This window comes from Microtus ochrogaster, linkage group LG1 (assembly GCF_000317375.1).
Source record: "Microtus ochrogaster isolate Prairie Vole_2 linkage group LG1, MicOch1.0, whole genome shotgun sequence".
NCBI lineage: Eukaryota > Metazoa > Chordata > Mammalia > Rodentia > Cricetidae > Microtus > Microtus ochrogaster.
The window spans coordinates 50,227,323-50,244,771 of record NC_022027.1 but is presented as its reverse complement, the minus strand read 5'-3'; the positions used below and the strand labels follow the sequence as shown (position 1 = coordinate 50,244,771).

General features: G+C 42.6%; 1 protein-coding gene across 7 annotated transcripts in view; it reads left to right on the top strand.

Annotated features, from left to right (window-relative positions):
- The first annotated feature begins 8,527 nt into the window (after window positions 1-8,527).
- The window catches only part of Hnrnpd (heterogeneous nuclear ribonucleoprotein D), a 22,826-nt gene continuing 13,904 nt past the window's right edge, over window positions 8,528-17,449 (top strand). For 4 of the 7 annotated variants that reach the window (XR_003378072.1, XR_003378071.1, XM_026785372.1 and 1 more), the window contains exons 1-2: window positions 8,528-9,086; window positions 10,846-10,902. Coding sequence is in view for 5 of the 7 variants with exons in the window: in XM_026785372.1 (XP_026641173.1) it covers window positions 8,857-9,086; window positions 10,846-10,902 (287 nt within the window). In the remaining 2 variants the exon portion in view is untranslated. The remainder of the gene's footprint in view (window positions 9,087-10,845; window positions 10,903-17,449) is intronic. The other 3 variants (XM_005359544.1, XM_005359541.3, XM_005359538.1) reach the window with 2 other exon arrangements.

Genomic DNA, 17,449 nt, shown 5'->3' with positions numbered 1-17,449 from the left:
TTTTGGTTGGGAGACTTTTGATGACTGTTTCTATTTCTTCAGCAGTTATAGTTCTGTTTAATTTGCTTATCTGGTTTTGATTTAATTTTGATAAGTGATATTTATCCAGAAAGTTGTCAATTTCTTTTAAGTTTTCCAATTTTGTGGAGTACAGGTTTTTGAAATACCATCTGATGATTCTCTGTATTTCCTCCGTGTCTGTTGATATGTCCCCCTGTTCATTTCTGATGTTAATTTGGATATTCTCTCTCTGCCTTTTGGTTAGTTTGGATAAAGGTTTGTCTATTTTGTTGATTTTCTTGAAGACCCAACTCTTTGTATTGTTTTTTTTGTTACTATTTTTTTTGTTGTTTTTTTGTTTTTTTGTTTTTGGAGACAAGATTTCTCTGTAGCCTTGGAGCCCATCCTGGAACTAGCTTGTGTAGTCCTGTCTGCCCTTAAACTCACAGAGAGCCACCTGCCTCTGCCTCTTGTGTGCTGGGATTAAAGGCGTGCACCACCACTGCACAGCTTTCCTATTTTTTTTTTTATTTCGGCTCTCAATTTGATTATTTCCTGCCGACTAGTTCTCTTGGGTGAGTTTGCTTCTTTTTTTTTTTCTCAAGTTTTCAAATGTTTTGTTAATTCACTAGTGTGGGATTTTTCCAGTTTCTTTATGTAGGCATTTCCTCTTAAAACTGCTTTCATTGTGTCCCATAAATTTGGATATGTAGTGTGGTCATTTTCATTGAATTTTAGGAAGTCTTTAATTTCTTCCTTTATTTCTTCTTTGACCCATTGATGATTCAGGTGAGCATTATTTAATTTCCATATGTTTGTGAGCTTGCTGGATTTGTTGAATTCTAGCTTTAAACCATATTGATGTGATAAGATGTGTGGGGTTATTCCAACTTTTTTTTGTATCTGTTAAGGTTTGTTTTGTTACTAAGTGTGTGGTCAATTTCTGAGAGGGTTCCATGAGGTTCTGAGAAGAAGGCATATTCTTTTCTGTTTGGACGGAATATTCTATAAATGTCTGATAAGTCTATTTGAGTCATAACATCTGTTAGTTCTCTTATTTCTCTGTTAACTTTTTGTCTGACTGATCTGTCCAGTGCTGAGAGTGGTGTATTGAAGTATCCCACTATTAGTGTGTGGTGTTTAATGTGTGATTTAAGCTTTAGTAGTGTTTCTCTTACATATGAGGGTGCCCTTGTATTTGAGGCATAGATGTTCAGTATTGAGATTTCTTCTTGGTGGATTTTTCCCGTGACCAATATGAAATGTCCTTCTTTGTCTCTTTTGATTGATTTTAGTTTGAAGTTAGTTTGGCATTTGTTAGATAGTAGGATAGCTACACCAGCTTGCTTCTTAGATCCATTTGACTTTAAATTGTTTTCCCAACCCTTTACTCTAAGGCAATGTCTGTCTTTGAGGTTGAGGTTTGTTTCTTGTATGCAGCAGAAGGATAGATTCTGTTTTCATATCCAATTTGTTAGCCTGTGTCTTTTTATATGGAGTTGAGTCCAGTTATATTAAGGGATATTAATGACCAATGATTGCTATCTCCTGTTAATTTAGTTTTTGTTGTTGGTGATGTTAATTTGTGTGTTTTTCCCTTTTTTGGGATTTGCTGCTGTGAGATCACCAATTGTTTGCGTTCTTGTTGGTGTAGCCAACTTCCTTGGGTTGGAATTTTAATTCTAGTACTTTTTGTATGGCTGGGTTTGTAGCTAGGTATTGGTTAAATCTGGTTGTGTCATAGAATATCTTGTTTTGTCCTTCTATAATGATTGAAAGTTTTGCTGGATATAGTAGTCTGGGCTGGCACTGTGGTCTCTTAATATCTGCATAATGCTTGACCATGACCTTCTGGCTTTCATTGTCTCCAATGAGAAGTCAGGTGTATTCTGATAGGTCTGCCTTTATATGTCACTTGGCCTTTTTCCTTTGTAGCTCTTAATATTCTTTCTTCATTCTGTAAATTTAGTGTTTTGATTATTATGTGGGACTTTTTTTGATTCCATCTATTTGGTGTTCTGTATGCTTCTTGTATCTTCATAGGCATATCTTTCTTTAGGTTGGAAAAGTTGTCTTCTATTATTTTGTTAAACATATTTTCTGTGCTTTTGAGTTGAACTTCTCCTTCTTCTGTACCTATTATTCTTAGGTTTGGTCTTTTCAGAGTGTCCCATATTTCCTGAATATTTTGTGTTAAGCTTTTGTTAGATTTAATTTCATTTATTTTAATGATGAGTCTATTTCCTCTACTGTATCTTCAGTGCTTGAGATTCTCTCTTCTATCTCTTGTATTCTGCTGTTTATGCTTGCATTTGTGCTTCTTGACCATTTTCTCATGATTTCCATTTTTGTAATTCCCTCGGCTTATGTTTTTATTAATGTCTCTATTTCAGCTTTCAAGTCTTGAATAGTTTTTTTCGTATGTTTGATTGCTTTTTCTTGGTTTTAAGGGATTTATGATGTCTTCTAATTTTTTGTTTGTCTTTTTCTCTATTTCTTTGAGGGAATTTCTCATTTCCTTTTTAAGAGTCTCAAACCTGCTCCTGAAGTTATTTTTTAGGCCATTTTCTTCTGCTTAATCTATATTTGGTTGTTCAAGTCTTGCTGTTGTAGGGTCTCTAGGTTTTACTGGTGTCATTTTGCTCTTTGTGGTGTTGCATTTTCCTTACCTTGTCTACTCATCTTTTCCTCTAATTGGTTGGGGCTCTCCGTGACTATGGTGATTAATCTGCTAGGTGCCAAAGGATCCAAGGCTTAGATGGTTGTTCCTAGTGGTACAGTCAGTGCCATGGTTCTAGTTCCCCCACTGGTCACTCCGTGTTCCTGGAGGTTGCTCAGTGCTCCTGGGGTTTACTCCGCTCCCATGGAGTTTACTCTCTCAGGCCTGCTCTGGTCTAGGTTGCTGATTCAGACCTGTTTCTGTAAATGTCCCTGGTCTGGATCTGCTCCTGTGGAGGTCCCTGGCTTGGGGTTTCCTGCAAAGGTCTCTGGCTCCGATCTACTCCCTTGGAGGTCCCAGACTCATGCCCGGACCCACAGAGTTTTCTTGTTCCTGCCTACTCCCTCAAAGGTCCCAGACCAACACCTGGACCCCATTTGGACTTTTGAAGTTGGGCTGGATGTGTTTTTGCATTATGATATAGCTACAAGCCTATGGGGGCCAGGGATAGAACACAGCAATAGAACACTAACCACGATAGATAAACAAATTGTACCCACTTGGCTTCCAAGTCAAGCACCACATGGTTGCTTTACATGTAAGGATGGCACTTAGACTTGCCTCCCTGGAGGGAAATGTGCCACAGTCTTCCTCATTCCAGACTTGGTCTTCTGGGTCAGGTAATCTATCAATGTCCATCATAGTAGGAGAAAGAGAAGCTCTATTCTACTCCCCAAACTTCTGGAAGTGTCCTAGCAGTGGGCAGCCACCACTGATGCAACAATGATATGGATCCAGCAGGTATAATACAGCCAACTGGTCAACCAGATAGACCTGATCCTGGTACAACAACACAGCATAGTCACCCTACAGAACCAGACAGATTCTCGGGCTACAGTGGTCCTCCAATGCCACAGATGACCAGAATTAATAATTGTCAAAATGCAAGGCATCTGTGCCTTTCGAGAGGAAGATTGCTTTTATATGAAAACCAGTTCTGCCTACTATGGGAAAATGTAAAACAATTTTTAGAAGGAAAAACAGAAAAAGTGTAGACAATATTTTCTGGAAGAATACCTAGAGTGCTGGGGGACCATGGACTGCCCCCTTGGTTAGCTCAGTCTTTGTGATTGTACTAACTTTACTCTTTGGCTCCTGCTCTTTTACCTGTCCAACCGAGTTCCTCCAATGAAGCCTACAACTTTCTCCACTCAGAGGGCCACGGAATTCTTCATGGCTGAAAGCTGCCAGATTATATCCAACGTGGAAGCCTGCTCAACTTGCCCCCTCTTCCTTTGCAACAGTGCCTAGCAGGAAGCAACCACTCCCAAACTACGACCCCTTCCCTTTTTCCTTTTACCCTTCCAGAGTTGGGACTTGTTGGGTAATAGCCAGCAGCCATGAGGAATTGAGTCAGGCTGTATTGCGTGATAACTTTGGGCCATGAATAACTACTTAACCCCAGCCTGAACTTTCTGCTCCACCTGCAAAAACAATATTCCTGGGTAGAGAAAACAAATCACCCTGCTCCCATTAAAAATAGCTGTAACTTCTGATAGCTCTCGTGCATGTCTCTCAGCTCCCTAAGTGTGTTCAGCCTTCATCCTGAGGAAAGGTTGTGGCCCCTCATAGATCCAATAAAGTCTGAGTATGTTAAGATGGGATCTGTCTGTTTTCTGCCTCACTTTTTTTTTCTTTTTTTCAAGACATGATTTTTCTGGGTAGCCCTGGGTGTCCCAGAACTTGCTTTATAGATAGACCAGGCTGGCCTTGAACTCACGAGATCTTCTGCTTCTGCCTCCCAATTGCTGAAATTAAAGGTGTGCACCACCACCACCTGGTGAAACTCTTCAACACATATCCCCTCCTTCTTTTTTTTGCCCTTTGTGTGTGTGTGTGTGTGCAGATAGATAGATAGATAGATAGATAGATAGATAGATAGATAGATAGATAGAGTTTGTGTGTACTATTGTAACATGAGGGGGTTGGTTGTTGGGGTTTTTGTCTCGCTCGGTACCCTAGTCGGCAAGTCCCAAAGAAAATCACACAGAGATCTCTATAAGTTATAAAACTGATTGGCCCATTAGCTCAGTCTTATTAGCTCTTATAGTTTATATTAACCCATTATTCTCATCTATGCTAGCCACACAGCTTGGTACCTTTTTCAGCGGGGCAGCTTACATCTTGTTTTTTTGGAGTTTGGGCAGGAGTGGGAGGAATGGGCTTCCTCCTTTTTAGAATTTTCCTGTTCTCATCGCCTTGCCTCTACTTCCTGTCTGGTTGACCTACCTACACTTCCTGCCTGGCCAATCAGCATTTATTCAAAATATGATTGACAGAATACAGACAATTCTCCCGCACCATACTATGTCTATGTGTGTATATGTATGTGAATGTATGTGTGTGTCTGTGTGTGAATGTATATGTCTCTCTGTGTGTGTGTAGATATATGTGTGAATGTGTGTGCTGCATTTAATTAGAATTGCTTGCATGAGCATGGGTGGAAGGTTATTTATCCAAACAAGAGCAACTTACCAGTGATTACACTGTTGAGAAACATAGTGCTCTTTCCCCTAGCAACTGTTAACTGCCTATAGCTCTTCAGGAAGGGGGAGAGGTTAATGAAGCGCCATCTCCATTTGTCAGGACATAATGGGGACAGTCTTATGTAGGTCTTGCAGCCACACTGTGCTCAGTTTTATTATTTTTTTTGAAGACTAGATGTTTGTATAAATTCTGATGAATGGTTTCAAATTCATGAAGTCACATGCTCCTTCTGCCTCAGCCCCCAGTCGCTAGGATAGCAAGCACACTTCTGAACACTGGGTACAAGTACTTATTTCTTCATTTATTTGAGGTAGGGTCTTGAATTCAGTGTAACTTCTGAGAATCCTGCCTCCATCCTCCAAGTGCTGGGATTGCAGACTGTGTGCCAGCACTTCCAGTTTTATGTAGTGCTGGGAACGAACCCAGGCCTCATTCATGCTAGACAAGCACTCTACCAACCGAGTCACACATTAGTCCTCCAAGTCTTCTTCTGTTTAAACAGGGTATCACTATGTAGCCCTGGCTGGCCTGGAACTCACTATTTAGGTCAGGCTAGCCTTTTACTCAAAGATTCACCTGCCTCTGCCTCCTGAGTGTTGGGATTAAACGTGTGTGCTACCACCACTCTTAAGTTTTATTTTTAATGACCAATGTCATTAAAATGTGCTTCTCTGTGCAGAAAATAGCATTCAGAAAAATTAAGTCACATGTAAATAATATTGTTTTTGTAGATTTGTTTCCTGACAGAACAAATCATCCAAGAGGCTAAAATAGTCAACTTATGACAGCAACCCTTTAATTCACCTTCCTGATGCCTTCCCACAGTGTACTGTCTACAAAGCATCCAAAATGACCTATTTAAAGTTTAAGGAAGTTGGCATCTTTCATATGCTCAAAACCCTTCACTTTTCTCATAACTTTAAAAATAAAAGCAACGCTTACAAGGCTCTGGGTGACCTCATTCCTGAATCACTCTGAGGTATGAATCACTGCACCTTCTTTCCTCCCTTCTCTTCAGCCACACTGGCCTCCATTGTTCACTTAAGCAGCAAGCACGCTCCTACCTCAGCCAAACGCTTCTGCCTTGGCAACATGTCCTAAGCTTAGTGTTTGCTGTTTCCCCCCACTTACTTCCGGGCAGTGGTTCTCAACCTGTGGGTCACGAACCCTTTGGGTAAGAGTTGGCTTTGGGTCTGGAAGGAAGGCTCAGCACTAAAGAGCACATGCTGCTCCTGCAGAGGACCTGGTTTCGGTTCCTAGCATCCACAAAGCGAGGCAGACATTTGGACCATAATAGGAGGAATTCTGAGTATCACTCAAATTCCAGAAACTACAGGGCTGCCTGAGAATTAAAATGGACGTTCTGCTCTATTGTTGTGAGGAGACACCATGATCTAGGCAACATGAAGAGAAAAGCATTTAATTAGGTGCTTGGTTAAAATTTTGGAGGATTAGTCCAAGGTCATCAAGGTGGAAAGTAGACAGGCGTGGCACTGGAAAAAAAAGCTGAGAGCTTTATGTCCTGATCCACAGGCAGCAAGTAGAAATAGACACCAGGTCTAGTGTGACCTTTTGAAATCCCAAACTCCCAAGGACACATCCCCAATAAACTCACACCTTCTAATCCTTCCCAAACAGTTCCACCCCTTGGGCACAAAGCATTCAAATATATGAACCTGTGGGGCTGTTCTCATTCAAACTGCCACAGTCAGTAAGAAGTAGGCCTGGTCATTTGAATCCAAAGAAATAATTCTCTTGAAGCCAAAAAATAAAAAAATAAAAACCTTTGCGTTCATCCCATTTGCCACCAATTTGCAATATTTGACCTGAGTACAAAGGCCACCTATTTGGCTAATATTTGGAGAGAGAAGACAAACGTGGAATCACTTCTATTTCTTAACAGTCTTTTTTTTTTTTTTGCTTTTTCGAGACAGGGTTTCTCTGTGGCTTTGGAGCCTTGTCCTGGAACTAGCTCTGTAGACCAGGCTGGTCTCGAACTCACAGAGATCCACCTGCCTCTGCCTCCCGAGTGCTGGGATTAAAGGCGTGAGCCACCACCGCCCGGCTTTCTTAACAGTCTTGGCACTGCCACTCTGTAATCTGCTTTAAAGTCCTATAAGATTGTATTTTAAAGGTATTTCCACCAATTTGACTCTTTTATTTGAATAATTTTGTAACATAAATTCTGATGGTAATAAACCTTTTGTTTTCCTCTTTGGGATATTTTGATTATTTATAGCAACTCTAAATTGATTAAGTACCCCATGGGAAGCATTTACTTCAATGTTTTTGATGTGTTTTGCAAAGGCATAATTCCAGGTTGGCCTCAACAATCCATCCTTCTTCTTCCTCCTGAGTTTTGGGAAGCCCAGTCTGGACACTTAGTAGGCAGTCAAGTGGCTGAGGTCTGAAAGGTATATAGCAATCCCATTTTCTGTTAAGAGTCTTGCAGGAAACTGTGAAGCCCAACTCCTGAATAGAAATTCTACGAGGTTTCTTAACGAATGATTTTTAAATCCTGAACCACACGCCTAACAGTGTTTCATTTTTCTTCTTATAAAATCGCTACCGCAACACCGCAGACTTAGAAATCTTGTAAAGATGATTCATGACATTTATATATCTTACTTAATACAAAGACTGAAACTCATTAAAAATACGAACCCCGGCGTCGCCTTTAACACATTTCCCAACCCCTAGGAACTTCAAAGAATCGTGGCCGGCTTTCGGCTCTTCTAGTAACGGAAGTAAAGCGTTAAGAGCTGGAAAGGAATTCTGAGAAAAAGCAGCTTTGGCAGCCAGCGGCCTTAAGCCAGCAGCCGGCGCCGCGGCGGAACCTCAATGTCACCCAGAGCAGGCGGGGACGACGGGCGGAGGAGCGCGGCGAGCAGGGCACACGCGTGGCCACTGTCTCACGCAGGCCACCCGGGCCGCAAACGATGAGACCGGAGCCACAGCGGGGAAGTGGCCAAACCACACCCCTCCGGGACGGCGGTCCCGGGCCAGCCGCGGCCGAGGAGGAGCGAGGGACTCCAGGAATCCGCGGAAGGGCGGGGCCAAGGGACGCGGGGGGGTCTCTCTAGCCGCGGCCCCGAACCAGCGCTCCTTGTTCTCGATGGTAGCCGCGCGCCCCTCTCCGGCGCGCCACTTCCGGTTCCCTTTAAAGGCCCGCGCGGCGCGCCGGAGTAGCGTGAGAGCGAGAGGGGAAGGGAACGAGAGGGGCGGGCCCGCGAGGGGAGGGGGCGGCGGGTGGGTGGGGACTCGCGGTGGAAGGGGCGGAGGAGGCGCGAAGGGCGCGCTCCGGCGTCACGTGACCGGGACGCGCCGTTCTTCCGTCGGCCATTTTAGGTGGTCCGCGGCGGCGCCATTAAAGCGAGGAGGAGGCGAGAGTGGCCGCCGCTGCGCCTTCATCGTTTTCCAGCGCGGCCGGCGGGGGAAGAGTGCGAGTGCGCGCCGCGCGAGAGCGGGAGGCGAGGCGGGCAGGCCGGGGACGAGGCGCCGGAGCCCTTGCAGCCACGCGCGCGCCTTGTCTTGTGTGCCTCGCGAGGTAGAGCGGACGCGCGGCGGCGGCGGGGATCACTTTGCTGCTAGTTTCGGTTCGCGGCGGCGGCGGTGGGTGTCGTCTCGGCGGCGGCGGCGGCAGCAGCGCTATGTCGGAGGAGCAGTTCGGAGGGGACGGGGCGGCGGCGGCGGCCACGGCGGCGGTAGGCGGCTCGGCGGGCGAGCAGGAGGGAGCCATGGTGGCGGCGGCGGCGGCGCCGGGGGCAGCGGCGGCGGGAAGCGGGAGCGGCGGCGGCTCCGCGGCCGGAGGCACCGAGGGAAGCAGCGCCGAGGCCGAGGGGGCGAAGATCGACGCCAGTAAGAACGAGGAGGATGAAGGGTGAGTAAGGGGCGGCCCCGGGCAGCCGCTCGCCAGGCCCCCTCCCCCTCCCCGCCATTAGGCCTCGCTCCCGCGCCCGCCCGCAGGCCCGAGTGCCACGGCCTGCTCGCCCGGTCGCCCCTCTTGTACCTGGGGCTCCCCGGGGCCTGCATTTCCTCCTTCCCTGCCTGCTCGCCCCCTCCCCCATCACACACGTTTCCACCTTTAGCCGTCACCGTGCCACTCCGCGGCCCGCCCTCTTTCCTCCCTCGCCGTGGGTCTCCTCCCACCGTCTTAGCCGCCAGGATTTTTTCCCGCCTGACGGAGCTACCCCCCCACCCCCCGCCATCTCTCCCGGATTTCTAACCTCTTAGGCTTACAAATGCAAACGCACAGAATGCTTTTTACTAGGCTTTCCGAGGTTGGGTGGGTGCTTCACCACCACCCCGAGACGGCGCGATTATTTATCCGCTCTTGCTTTCAGGAAGGTGTAGGCTGTCCACCTCTCTTTCTCCCGCGTCGGCTTCAGGCCAGTGGTTTTTAGCATTTTAAATAAGTTTCGCCTTAGGACGCGTTCGTTCTGTCCACTGTACGCCGACCCCACGGCACGCTCACACCAGGCCCTGCATTTGTGCTGTAGACAGACTGGGCCTGCCGATGCCCCCGGTCTCCTTCCTGATGGCGCGTTGGTCTGGCTCCTCGGGCTCCATTTAAGTCCTTGTGGTCGATGGGGCCTGCACTTGACTGGGGCTCTTCTACCTCCTGCCTGCGGTTGCCCTTCCCCCATTCTGCCAAGTTACTCTGCTGTGCACCCTTTTCGCGCCTTCAGGGTTGCCTATTTGTACAGATCGTAGTCTTTCCTTACTTACTCTGTGCAACTTAAAATTTTCTCTCCCGCCTTTTCAGTGCCCAGGAGCCTGTTTTGGTTTCTTCTCAGTCTCGCCCTCTTACTATTGTTGAAAGAAGCCCACTCGCCCTTTAAAATACAATAAATTCTGTGTTGTTCAATGGGTTAATTTTTCAGGATTTTTTTCAGTGCTAATCTGCTTCCTCTAATTGAAGTAACTTTTGTATTGCCACCAAAAGCTGCTTTTAATATGTTAAAACACAGGAGGTTAGGAAGGTGGGATGGATCCAGGTCCTTAGATTTTCATGTTCCCATTACAGATTGCTGATCTTGAGTTACCGTTTCGATAATTTTTTTTAATAATGGGGCTGTGCGTATGCAATTTTTTTACACTATATAAAGAAAAAGTTTCGGTGGGAAGTAAAAATAAGTCATTTAAGCCTGGTATTAGCAAACATGATTTCCTTTAGTGGTTAAGAGTTTCAGATTTGTAGGGGTGTTGGGGCAGCAGAGAAGTACTTGGAATATAGTTTTTAAAAATCTCAGTCAAGACTGACACTCTTCAGTCAGCTACTGGTTGTACTGGCTTTAGTGGGGAATTGGTGGGAGGGGAAGTGAGTTTAAACACAACTAATCTTGAATGGTAATGTGGCTTAGTTTTAGAAAAGGAATAACTGTTAATTATTTGAAGAATTAAGTTTTTAACATTTTGGGTTTTGCTTTCTGAATTCTGTTCTTTGGACAGAGGCACCAAAATGGTTAATTGTGTAACTGGGGCAGGCTTTCTATTAACCCCTGAGTTTTGAAAGTTACAAAGTAGCTAGCTGTCTATGTAGTTGTTTCTTGTTAAATGAATTAGTTTTTAACCCTAACAATGTCAAAAACTAAAACTAGAATTTTGATTGGTTGCTGTACCGGTTGTTAATTCCCTAGCCATTCAAACTCCTCCCCACGACACACTGAAGCAGCGACGGCACAGCGGGAAGAATGGTAAAACTTTTAAATTTTATTTCTGTCTTATAAAGATTTCAGTAGTCATACATGCAGAGGCTCTATAATTTAGTTGCCCATTGAGTCCCAGGAGATTTTTAGACATTAATACACTAGGATAAGTCTTGTGCCTGGGCTATAAAGACTTTCTAGATATCCTAAGTAATCTGTGGGCAAAATTGATGCCATTGCGTGGTATATGGTTTGTGGTAATGCATGATATGACAATTTGACCAACCTAAACTAAATGTAATTAGTAATTTTTCTTTTAAATATGGGCAAGCAGAAAAGTTACTGTACTTCATTTAGTTTTTATTAGGTTGAAATATTTTTTGTTTAAATTCTAAGCTTAAAGCTAAATATAAAGGTTACTTGATTAAAAATATTGTGTGTTGAAATGTCTTGCATGTTATACTGAAGTAGTCTGTCAAATAGACAGTTCCTTAAGTATATTACTGTGCTTTATGCAAAGTCCTATATCTTCACCAGCAATATAAACACTTTAAGCATTGATTGTATTATATATAGGTGGGCTAAATGTGGCTTTCCCACTACAGCTCTTACCAGATCTTTTATTTTCAGTGTGATTTGGCTGGAATGTTAATTACAGTTGGTTGACATGTGTTCACATTTGCATGACTTCCCTTTGGAGGCTGGTAGGTTGAGTATTCTTTTTATCCCACTTCTCCCTCCTAAAATGTCAGTCTCTGCCCTCAGGCTCATATTTTAATTTTCTTGGGCTATGTCTCTCACCATTGGAGGTTAAAAAGCCAGTACACCGCCTTATGTCTGTCTTTACAGACCATGTCTATTATTTTGGAAATATTAAATTTTATATGGGGTTTATTTTTTAACTATTCTCATCTACTCATAACTGCCCAGTTTTAAGTTGGAGGTAAAGTAGACTAACGTGCGAAAGACTGGGTGGGGTCTGAATGAGACATAGTAAATAATGATGTTTGGATGAACCTTATATTTTGGTGCCTGCTGGGTATAGTTAGTTAACTAGGTAATAATGTCAAATTAAAGTTTAACTACATTCGTCTTCTCTTTGAACCTTATGTAATTGTTAATTGTGTGTAGTAAGTTGTATTGATCTTTAGATTTGAAGGTCGTTGTTTTCACTGTTAAAAGAATTATCTTTGCTCCTTTGTTCAATAGCAAATATGTGTAGAGCTTTCTGTGGTCATTTGGAGAAAGTTGGGTAACTTTTGTCAGTTCTCCACTGGCAGACTTTTTTGAGGTGGTAGGTTTTCCAGAAACACTTCGAAGGCATTCTTACTCCAGCCCTTGTTCTGGAGACAGTCTCACTATGTTGCCCAGGCTTAGGAGGCCTGTTTCTTCACTTCACAAGTCTTTCTTGGACTAGAGGTGTGTTGCCCCTATGTGGCCAGGTTCTCCTTCTATCCTCTTCACCCATACCTCCTTTCTCTAAGTTGACTTGATAATTGTACATTTATCCAACTCCATTTTGTTGCAGATGCTAAACTTTCTGAACAAAACAATCAAGATGCTTAAACATTACATTTTTGGTGCCTGTGTATATATCCTGTGTTTCTCTGTCTTCCTCACCAGTTTATATAGTTATATAAATAATAGTTTCTATAGTGAAGATGAGACTGGTTAGTAGGCTAAAAATCATGTAAAGTTCATTTCTTAAACACTGCTGTGTGCAGTTCCTGTTAAAATGAGATTTTGTCCTGAAATACTATTTTTGAGACATGGTCTATGTGCCTAGACTGGCCTTTACCTAGTATTCATGTCTCCATCTCAAGTGGTAGGGGCTGTAGGTAGGTGCCATTCACTGTTCCTGCTTTTCCTCCTAAAATATTTTTAAAGATGAATTCATTATTTGATATGGTAATTCCTTTGCATATGAAAATGAATAGTTATTTTTAGAATAGTCTCCTTATTTCACAGGGATTTGGCAACAGTGGTTTATTACTGTAGTAAAATGGCCGAGTTCACCTTTAAGATTGTTTTTGATGTTAGATTTTGTGTACCAGTGCTTATGTGGAAATCAAAGTGAGAGTCTGTCCTCATTTTATAATGTGGGTCCTGAGGATTGAACTCTGGTCTCAGACACAGCAGCAAGTACCTTTACCTGTTGAGCTATCTTGTTAGCCACTTTAATATCTACAACTATATATATAAATGCGGTGTGTAAAGACACTCTGCAGTGTCTCAGTTCTTGTGGGGGTAGGTGGTGTCTGGGGAAATGTGCATGTGCATGCCATGTTGTAAGCTATGGGGACAGTTTTCAAAATGTAAAGACTGTTGGGAACCTGGAATACTCTAGACAATGTTACCAGATTAGATACATTGGAGATCCGGTTGAGTGAGAAATAGAACAGTTTGACTGAGTTGTCAGTATAAGAAGGTCAGGGCGGTGTCACGGTGTTGTTACCATTATTGTGAGAGCTTGAGTGGGATTCTTCTTAGAGGTCCTTAGTTCTCTCCTTTTTGAGAAGGGACTCCCACATGTTTTTGTTTGAAATGTTGGAGGATATGTTAGAAACCCCAGTGTTTCTGGGACAGTTTGAACATTGTTTGAAAAACCAATATTTTTAGATTCGTCTCATGCCAGATTTACTGGCCTTTTGATTTAGTAAGATTGGATTTACAGGCCTGGACTGTAAGTAGGTGGGTCTCCGTGTTTACTCGCTTTGGAACCTTTGCAGGGGTAAAATTGTAGAAACTGAAGCTCCAAATTAAGGGGAGCAACATTCAATGTTTTCCTCGTCCATAATGGAGATGGAACTGTGTGGGCGAATGTTCTGTTCCTGAGCCACGCTCCCATCTAGGAGTAGTAGGCTCATTCGTCATCTGTTAGGAGAGACACGGAATATACAGGCCTGGGATTAGACTGGATTGTCAGTTACAATTTCAGTCCGTTGTTTTTCAAGACAGGATCTCACTTTTTAGCCCAGGCTGGTCTTAAAAATTACCAGACTCCTCACACTCAGCCTCCCAGGATCTGAGATAATAGGCATGGAGTGCTATTTGGCAAATGGTTGTTTTTGAGGCGGTGTCTTAAACTTGGACAAGTTCTTGAGCTGAAGTGACACCTTGTATACATGCATATGTAGTCTCAGTAATTTAGCCTGGGTAGTCTGAGGTATAGAAGACATCTCATATGTACCTCTGTAGTTAGATTGTTAGATTGTGTATGTATGTCCCTCACAGTCCATTTTGCTGTGACTTAAGGCCACCAGGAAAGATAACTAACTGATGATCTTTAGCTTTAGGTGATGTTAGAAGCCATGCCTGAGAACATAAGAAAACAAACAGAATGACTCTCCTATTTCACTTAGGGCTGTATGCTTCGAATGTGCATGTTAACAAATGGAGTGATGCAGAACTGGTTAGTTGTTTGATTTGATGTAGCTGTGCTTTGGGGTTATAGTAGATGGGACACCAAACTGACGCAGGAGGCCTGGGATTTGTTTCTGTTACTTAAAACAGTGTGGTCTCAGGTAATAGAACATGTTTTTACTTGGTTTTCTGATCTATTTGCTGGAAACAATGCTCACCATAGGAAGACTGACTACGCAGCCTACTTTCATGTCTTGTGTGTATTTATCCATTGCTCTAATAGTTGCTACTGCCAGTGATTTACTCCTGTGGAGTAAAGGTAAGCATATTTTAGTTTCTGGAGTGTGAAATAGTATGTTCATGCTATGTACTTAAGTATTTTAGGGTGGGGGAAGACTTTGTATTGGCATATTTGTCCAGTAGTCATAGTGATAGCTTTTAAGTATTGGATTCTGTACTGAAATACTTACCTATTTTGGCCATCAAAATAAATGATGAATAAATGAGTAAATAATGAGTTAGGAAACCCCCCTTCTGTCTCCACTGTAGTCTTAAGAGACAGAGGAAAGTGTCAGCAGATACACTGAACAAGCCGCCAGTAAACAAATGTCTTTGAAATGAGCTTTAGATTTTCATTACGTTAAAAAGTAATGTGATTCTGAAAGATGGTAGGGGTTGGTGATTTGGCTTGAGGTCAGAAAACTTACCTTTAATCCTGGGTTAAAAAAGTAAACATCCATTTCTGTTTTATTAGTGTTATCTAAATTAATACCTAGTAGAAAACTTCTAAGATTATGAATAGGTAGTGGCCTCGGTTAACTCAAACCTTAACCTCTATGTTAAGGAAACACCAGTCTGTTTTTTGAGGCAGGGTTTCTCTGTATAGTTTTGGAGCCTGTTCTGGAGCTCTCTCTGTAGGTTAGGCTGGCCTTAAACTCAGACACCTGCCTGCCTCTGCCTCCGAGTGTTGAGATTAAAGATGTGCAACACCACCACTTGGCTCAGAATTTTTCTTAAAGGAAAGTGACGTAATTTCTTAACCTGGGTATTTCAGTCTTCTATAGGGTATTTTTTTTAGAACTTGAGCATTGAACAAACATGATCTTATGGAAAACTTTTATCCTGGATGTTTTCCCCTTTAATGTTAGAATTTATAAAGCCTCTCCACTTGAAAATGAAAGCAAATGAGTTGGAGAGCTGACTCAGTGGTTCAGAGGACCCAGGTTCAATTCCCATTGACCACATGGCGGTTCACAACTGTCTGTAACTCCAAGATTTGACAACCTTTGCATACATGCAGGCAAAATACCAATACAAAGGAAATAAAAGTAAAGTAAACAAATTATTAAAAAAGAAAATGAAAACAAGAAACTTTATTTAGATTGTGTTTTGCCTCTAAAAATAACTTCTTGAATTAAAGTACATTCCTCTAAATTAAGGCAATTTTTATTCCTGACTGCAGGTGACTGTTATCATTTTAACCTCCTTTAGGGCTGTATAGTTGGTAGGTGACAGAACTAGCATATAAAAACTGGCAGTTGGCCCCCTATCTCTAATCTTGCATTAAAAAGGAATACGATGTTCCACAAAGGAGTCTAAATTTCTGAGTGACCCTGCAGAGCTGAGAATCAGCATTTGGGTACTTAGTCATCAATACTAAGTTTTGTAACTATGCTTGACACTGACTTTTTTTTCTTTTAAATCTTATTTATTATGTTTACAGTACTCTGCCTCATGTATCCCTGCAGGCCAGAAGAGGGCACCAAATCTCATTACAGATGGTTGTGAGCCACCATGTGGTTGCTGGGAATTGAACTCAGGACCTTTAGAAGAGCAGGCAGTGCTCTTAACCACTGAGCCATCTCTCCAGCCCCGACACTGACTTTCTTATCAGTAACTGTGAAAACACATTATTGAGTCTGTATTTTCTTTGGGCTATTGAAATACTTTGTTTATAAGTGAAATTAAGAAATTAAACTTGTCAGTTAGGCATGGTGGTGCATCTATTATCCCAGTACTCAGCACTGGGGAGGCTGAGGCAGAAAGATTTGCTACAAGTTTGCCATCAGGTAGGATTACATGAGACCTAAAAAAAATGGAGTAGAGGGAAGGGACAGATGACCTTTGTAGGGTAAATTCTTTAATTGGGATTGTTGGTTCACTTACAGCTAAGGAACACATTTTAAATTTAGATTATAGCTTTAGGAGACAGTTTGTTGCTACTTTGACAGTTCTCTTGATATTAAGTTCTGTCCCCTTACTGAAAGGTGTTTATGTCTGAGGAGTTAATAGCAATTTGAGAATAAACCTTTGATTTCGGGCTCTATCCCTATTGGACAGACAATAGGTATTGTGCTTTAAACAAGATAATGACTGTATAAAGTAGTCCAAATTAGTGTTAATCTCAAGCCATCTCAGAATAAGAGGAAGTTCATGCTGGTGTTGTAGAGAGTTTATAATAGGTGCCTATTTGTCCATAATGTTTAGCAGACATTCTCCCACTAGGCTGCATACTATATAGTTAAACCTTGTGCCTACAGAATAAAAATCGGGCGGACTTCATACTCCCATTTAGTAAAGGTAGCATACAATGTTTGTTGCAATGTATTGGCTTTTCTGGTTATTGTACTACCAAAATACTAATTTTAAGCTTTAGTTCAGAAGATGTTAAATTTCACAGATTTGGAAACATGTTAACCTGGCCTCTTGTAGCTTGGAAGGTAGATTAATAGTCATTATAGAACAAGTAATTGCTTGCTGGCAAAACCGAAAGAAAATGTGTTCTAAAAGCTAAGCAAGTGAGATGTACCTGATGTATTAGTAGCTTGCTTCAGATAAAATGAACATACTACGGTAGTTTAAGAGAGATGGTCGGTCCATAATAGGCTGTTAAATCACAACTGCTGTGTTGAAGACTATCATTCCTTGGAGCCAATTGTGGGAGCTTCACTAGATTTGGAGGCTGGAGAATTGGCATCAATTTGAAGTTAGCTTGAGTTGTAGTGTAAGACCTCGTCACAAATAGTTTTAAAACATTTCATTTAAAATAGTTGGAGATAGAAAACAGTTGCAGGACTATGGAGGACAAACAGTACTTGGAGAAAAAGGTAATACTATGTAATGTATAAAAAGTTAAAAGATGGCTGGGCGGTGGTGGCGCACGCCTTTAATCCCAGCACTCGGGAGGCAGAGGCAGGCGGATCTCTGTGAGTTTGAGACCAGCCTGGTCTAC